The sequence below is a fragment of the Oncorhynchus tshawytscha genome, linkage group LG10 (genome assembly GCF_018296145.1).
Source record: "Oncorhynchus tshawytscha isolate Ot180627B linkage group LG10, Otsh_v2.0, whole genome shotgun sequence".
Lineage (NCBI taxonomy): Eukaryota > Metazoa > Chordata > Actinopteri > Salmoniformes > Salmonidae > Oncorhynchus > Oncorhynchus tshawytscha.
In genome coordinates, this window is record NC_056438.1 from 3,569,310 (window position 1) to 3,577,319 (window position 8,010).

General features: G+C 38.1%; 1 protein-coding gene across 1 annotated transcript in view; it reads right to left on the minus strand.

The window, feature by feature from the left end:
* LOC112237315 (FH2 domain-containing protein 1) overlaps window positions 1–7,615 on the minus strand; it is a gene marked incomplete at its 5' end in the record, with an annotated part of 13,958 nt that extends 6,343 nt beyond the window's left edge. Inside the window, 4 exon segments of the mRNA XM_042329308.1 lie at window positions 2,926–3,033; window positions 3,122–3,192; window positions 7,287–7,387; window positions 7,563–7,615. Of these exon segments, the coding sequence (XP_042185242.1) occupies window positions 2,926–3,033; window positions 3,122–3,192; window positions 7,287–7,387; window positions 7,563–7,615 (333 nt within the window).
* Between the last annotated feature and the right edge of the window lie 395 nt (window positions 7,616–8,010).

Genomic DNA, 8,010 nt, shown 5'->3' on the forward strand with positions numbered 1-8,010 from the left:
ACAGGCAGATAGACAGACAGGCAGATAAACAGACAGGCAGACAGACAGACAGGCAGATAGACATACAGGCAGATAAACAGACAGGCAGACAGACAGACAGGCAGATAGACAGACAGGCAGATAGACAGACAGGCAGATAGACAAACAGGCAGATAGACAAACAGGCAGATAGACAGACAGGCAGACAGACAGACAGGCAGATAAACAGACAGGCAGACAGACAGACAGGCAGATAGACATACAGGCACATAAACAGACAGGCAGATAGACAGACAGGCAGATAGACAGACAGGCAGATAGACAGACAGGCAGATAGACATACAGGCAGATAGACAGACAGGCAGATAGACAGACAGGCAGATAGACATACAGGCAGATAGACAGACAGGCAGATAGACATACAGGCAGATAGACAAACAGGCAGATAGACAAACAGGCAGATAGACAGACAGGCAGATAGACAGACAGGCAGATAGACAGACAGGCAGACAGACAAACAGGCAGACAGACAAACAGATAGACAAACAGGCAGACAGACAGACAGATAAACAGACAGACAGGCAGATAGACAAACAGGCAGATAAACAGACAGGCAGACAGACAGACAGGCAGATAGACATACAGGCAGATAAACAGACAGGCAGACAGACAGACAGACAGGCAGATAGACAGACAGGCAGATAGACAGACAGGCAGATAGACAAACAGGCAGATAGACAAACAGGCAGATAGACAGACAGGCAGACAGACAGACAGGCAGATAGACAAACAGGCATAGACAAACAGGCAGATAGACAGACAGGCAGATAGACAAACAGGCAGATAGACAAAAAGGCACAGACAAACAGGCAGACAGACAGGCAGGCAGATAGACAAACAGGCAGATAGACAGACAGGCAGATAGACAGACAGGCACAGACAAACAGGCAGACAGACAAACAGATAGACAAACAGGCAGACAGACAGACAGACAGATAAACAGACATACAGGCAGATAGACAGACAGGCAGATAGACAGACAGGCAGATAGACAGACAGGCAGATAGACAGACAGGCAGATAGACAAACAGGCAGATAGACAAACAGGCAGATAGACAGACAGGCAGACAGACAGACAGGCAGATAAACAGACAGGCAGACAGACAGACAGGCAGATAGACATACAGGCACATAAACAGACAGGCAGATAGACAGACAGGCAGATAGACAGACAGGCAGATAGACAGACAGGCAGATAGACATACAGGCAGATAGACAGACAGGCAGATAGACAAACAGGCAGATAGACAGACAGGCAGACAGACAGGCAGATAGACAGACAGGCAGATAGACAAACAGGCAGATAGACAAACAGGCAGATAGACAGACAGGCAGACAGACAGACAGGCAGATAAACAGACAGGCAGACAGACAGACAGGCAGATAGACATACAGGCACATAAACAGACAGGCAGATAGACAGACAGGCAGATAGACAGACAGGCAGATAGACAGACAGGCAGATAGACATACAGGCAGATAGACAGACAGGCAGATAGACAAACAGGCAGATAGACAGACAGGCAGACAGACAGACAGACAGGCAGATAGACAGACAGGCAGACAGACAGGCAGATAGACAGACAGGCAGATAGACATACAGGCAGATAGACAGACAGGCAGATAGACAGACAGGCAGATAGACAGACAGGCAGATGGACATACAGGCAGATGGACAGACAGGCAGATAGACATACAGGCAGATAGACAGACAGGCAGATAGACAGACAGGCAGATAAACAGACAGGCAGACAGACAGACAGGCAGATAGACATACAGGCAGATAAACAGACAGGCAGATAGACAGACAGGCAGATAGACAGACAGGCAGATAGACATACAGGCAGATAGACAGACAGGCAGATAGACAGACAGGCAGATAAACAGACAGGCAGACAGACAGATAGGCAGATAGACATACAGGCAGATAAACAGACAGGCAGATAGACAGACAGGCAGACAGACAGGCAGATAGACAGACAGGCAGATAGACAGACAGGCAGATAGACAAACAGGCAGATAGACAGACAGGCAGACAGACAGACAGGCAGATAGACAGACAGGCAGATAGACAGACAGGCAGACAGACAGGCAGATAGACAGACAGGCAGATAGACATACAGGCAGATAGACAGACAGGCAGATAGACATACAGGCAGATAGACAGACAGGCAGATAGACAGACAGGCAGATAGACATACAGGCAGATAGACATACAGGCAGATAGACAGACAGGCAGACAGACAGACAGGCAGATAGACATACAGGCAGATAGACAGACAGGCAGATAGACAGACAGGCAGATAGACAGACAGGCAGATAGACAGACAGGCAGATAGACAGGCAGATAGACATACAGGCAGATAGACAGACAGGCAGATAGACAGACAGGCAGATAGACAGACAGGCAGATAGACAGACAGGCAGATAGACATACAGGCAGATAGACAGACAGGCAGATAGACATACAGGCAGATAGACAGACAGGCAGATAGACAGACAGGCAGATAGACATACAGGCAGATAGACAGACAGGCAGATAGACAGACAGGCAGATAGACAGACAGGCAGATAGACAGACAGGCAGATAGACAGCCAGGCAGACAGACAGACAGGCAGACAGACAGACAGGCAGATAGACAAACAGGCAGATAGACAAACAGGCAGATAGACATACAGGCAGATAGACAGACAGGCAGACAGACAGACAGGCAGATAGATAGACAGACAGGCAGATAGACAGACAGGCAGATAGACAGACAGGCAGATAGACAGACAGACAGATAGACAGACAGACAGACAGACAGGCATATAGACAGACAGGCAGATAGACAGACAGGCAGACAGACAGACAGGCAGATAGACAGACACCTCTCCTCTCCTCACCAGAGCTACAAAGTGCAGCAGGTTCATGCCAGGTTTATTGGCCTTGGTATCAGCCAGAGACAGGAGAGAGGACAGCTTGAAACCCACAGCGTTACCAGCATAACCACCCTGTAGACAGAGACACCATCAAATCAGTCAACAACTTTAGACAGGGGCCCCTTGGTGGAGTAACAAACACACTCTCTCTCTGACTCACAGCATTGAGGATGTTTCCAGCCTGCAGCACCAGGTGTAGGATGGCATGAAGTTCCTCACAGTCTAGGAGCTCTAGGAGAGAGAGAGAGAGAGAGAGAGAGAGAGAGAGAGAGAGAGAGAGAGAGAGAGAGAGAGAGAGAGAGAGAGAGACAGAGAGAGAGAGAGAGAGAGAGAGAGAGAGAGAGAGAGAGAGAGAGAGAGAGAGAAATGGAGACAGAGAGAGACAGAGAGAAAGAGTGTAGAGGAGAGAGAGAGAGAGATGGAGACAGAGAGAGTGAGAAAGAGAGAGAGAGAGAGATTGAGACAGAGAGAGAGGGTAGAGGAGAGAGAGTTAAAGAAAGGCGACAGGCGTTAAACTGCTCTCAGCATGACACAGGACGAGAATTAACGGAGAGAGAAAACGAGAGAGAAGAGAGGGAGCGGTTTCTTCCATTTATCCATCTGCTGCAGCATCTCACCAGTGCTCATCTGTTAGAGTAGGTCCATGAACAGGATATTTATATTAGACAGCGGTTTTATGGGGAGACTAACACTCCTGTTCATCCTCAAATACCTTCACATCGTTTACTCCTAGAGTATTATAATAATACCCATAATAACACTAACCATCATCATAATAACAACAATACCCACAATAATAACATGAATAATCATAATAATAATAATAACAACACTAATAATAATAATATACCATAATAACACTAACCATCATCATAATAATAACAATAGGCATAATAATAACACTAATAATAATAACACCACCAATAATAATAACACAAATAATAACACTGATAATAATAACACTAATAATAATAACACCAATAATAATAACACTGATAACACCGATAATAATAACACTTATAATAATAACACTAGTAATAATAACACTTATAATAATAATAACACCAATAATAATAATAACACTAGTAATAATAACAACACCAATAATAATAACACTTATAATAATAACACTAGTAATAATAACACTTATAATAATAATAACACCAATAATAATAACACCAATAATAATAACACAAATAATAATAACACTAATAATAATAACAACACCAATAATAACACCAATAATAATAACACAAATAATAATAACAACACCAATAATAATAACACCAATAATAATACCACTAATAATAATAACACTAATAATAATAACACCAATAATAATAACACCTATAATAATAACACCTATAATAATAAGACTAATAATAATAATAATAACACGAATAATAATAACACCAATAATAATAACAATAGCCATAATAATAACACAAATAATAATAACACTAATAATAATAACACCAATAATAATAACACAAATAATAATAATAACACAAATAATAATAACACCAATAATAATAACACTAATAATAATAACAACACCAATAATAATAACACCAGTAATAATAGCACAAATAATAATAACACTAATAATAACACCAATAATAATAACACAAATAATAATAATAACACTAATAATAATAACACCAATAATAATAACACTAATAATAATAACAACACCAATAATAATAACACCAATAATAATAACACAAATAATAATAACACAAATAATAATAACACCAACAATAATAACACTAATAATAATAACTAGTAATAATAACACCAATAATAATAACAAATAATAATAACAATAGCCATAATAATAACACCAATAATAATAACACAAATAATAATAACACAAATAATAATAACAGCAATAATAATAACACTAATATAACAACACAAATAATAATAATAACACTAATAACAATAATAACACCAATAATAATGACATGAATAATAATAATAACAATAGCCATAATAATAACACCAATAATAATAGCACCAATAATAATAGCACCAATAATAATACCAACACTAATAATAATAATAACACTAATAATAATAACAATAGCCATAATAATAACACCAATAGTAATAATAACACAAATAATAATAATAATAACCATAATAACACTAACCATTATCATCATAATTATAATAATAACCGGAATAATAATCATCATAACCATAATAACCATACTAATAATAACCGTACTAATAATAATAACTATACCAATAACAATACTAATATTAACCATACAAATACTAATAACCATACTAATAATAACCATACTAATAATAATCATACTAATAATAACCATACTAATACCCATAAAAATACTAATAACCATACTAATAATAACCACACTAATAATAACCATACTAATACTAATAACCATTCTAATAATAACCATACCAATAATAATAACTATACCAATAACAATAGTAATAATAACCATACAGATGCTAATAACCATACTAATAATAAGCATACTAATAATAACCATACTAATAATAACCATACTAATAATAATAATTATACCAATAACAATACTAATAATAACCATACAAATGCTAATAACCATACAAATACTAATAACCATACTAATAATAACCATACTAATACTAATAACCATACTAATACTAATAACCATACTAATACTAATAACCATACTAATAATAACCATACTAATAATAACCATACTAATACCAATAACCATACTAATAATAACCATACTAATAATAATAACTATACCAATAACAATACTAATAATAGCCATACAGATGCTAATAACCATACTAATAATAACCATACTAATAATAATAACTATACCAATAACAATACTAATAATAACCATACAAATGCTAATAACCATACAAATACTAATAACCACACTAATAATAACCATACTAATAATAACCATACTAATACCCATAAAATACTAATAACCATACTAATAATGACCATAATAATAATAACCATATTAATAACCATAAAAATACTAATAACCATACTAATAATAACCATACTAATAATAGCCATACAAATGCTAATAACCATAAAAATACTAATAATAACCATACTAATAATAACCATACTAATACCCATAAAAATACTAATAACCATAAAAATACTAATAACCATACTAATAATAACCATAATAATAACCATGAAAATACTAATAACCATACCAATAATAACCATACTAATAACCATAAAAATACCAATAACCATAAAAATACTAATAACCATAAAAATACTAATAACCATACTAATGATAACCATACTAATAACCCAAAAAATACTAATAATAATAACCAGAAAAAAATCATCATACCCAAAATAACCATACTAATAATAACCATACTAATAACCATAAAAATACTAATACCCATACTAATAATAACCATACTAATAACCATAAAAATACTAATAACCATACTAATAATAACCATACTAATAACCATAAAAATACTAATAACCATACTAATAATACCCATACTAATATCCGCAATACTAGTAATAACCATACTAATAACCATAAAAATACTAATAACCATACTAATAATAAACATATGAATAATAACCATACTAATAATAACCATACTAATAACCACAATAATAATAACCACCATACTAATAATAACCATACTAATAACCGCAACAATAATAATAATAATACCCATACTAATAACCACAGCAATAATAATAACCATAATAACCACAGCAATAATATTTTTAAATTTTTTTATTTTACCTTTATTTAACCAGGCAAGTCAGTTCAGAACAAATTCTTATTTTCAATGACGGGCTAGGAAGTGTGGGTAAATTGCCTGTTCAGGGGCAGAACGACAGATTTGTACCATGTCAGCTCGGGGTTTGAACTTGCAACCTTCCGGTTACTAGTCCAACACACTAACCACTAGGCTACCCTGCCACCCCAGGAGACAGGTGGATTTAGGAACCTCACCTTTAGAGGAGACAGGTGGATTTGGGGACCTCACCTTTAGAGGAGACTGGTGGGGACCTCCCAGGGGACTGGTGGGGACCTCACCTTTAGAGGAGACTGGTGGGGACCTCACCTTTAGAGGAGACTGGTGGGGACCTCACCTTTAGAGGAGACAGGTGGGGACCTCACCTTTAGAGGAGACTGGTGGGGACCTCACCTTTAGAGGAGACAAGTGGGGACCTCACCTTTAGAGGAGACAGGTGGGGACCTCACCTTTAGAGGAGACTTTTGGGGACCTCACCTTTAGAGGAGACAAGTGGGGACCTCACCTTTAGAGGAGACAGGTGGGGACCTCACCTTTTGTGGCGGTTCGTAGGACATCAATGTCGCGACTCATGTTCTCACAGGCTGGGGGGAACACTTCTCTAAGTACCATGGCCTTGATACGCACCTCAAAACTACACACAGACACACAGACACACAGACACACAGACACACAGACACACAGACACACAGACACACAGACACACAGACACACAGTTGGCTTTTGCATAATAGTTCAATACGGAATGTTAATCAATCAGAAAGTAGGGTGGGGCTAGGGTCAGGTCACTAAATGCCATGACCTCTCACCTGGGCACTTGGGTGAGCAGGAACATGAAGGAATCGGCCAATGAGAGTTTAGAGGGTCGCCTCGGGCGCTTTAAGTTTCTTCACCTGAGAGGAAGAAACAGGGACATAGAATCAACATAGTGTGTGTGTGTGTGTGTGTGTGTGTGTGTGTGTGTGTGTGTGTGTGTGTGTGTGTGTGTGCGCGTGCGTTTTGTAGTGCTGTGTGTGTGTCTCACCTCTTCGGTCTCAGGTAGTAGTCTGAGCAGCTCATAGTGTGTGAGTGTGTGTGTGTGTGTGTGTGTGTGTGTGCGTGCGCGTGCGTTTTGTCGTGCTGTGTGTGTGTCTCACCTCTTCGGTCTCAGGTAGTAGTTTGAGCAGCTCTTAGTGTGTGTGTGTGTGTGTGTCTCACCTCTTCGGTCTCAGGTAGTAGTTTGAGCAGCTCTTAGTGTGTGTGTGTGTGTGTGTGTGT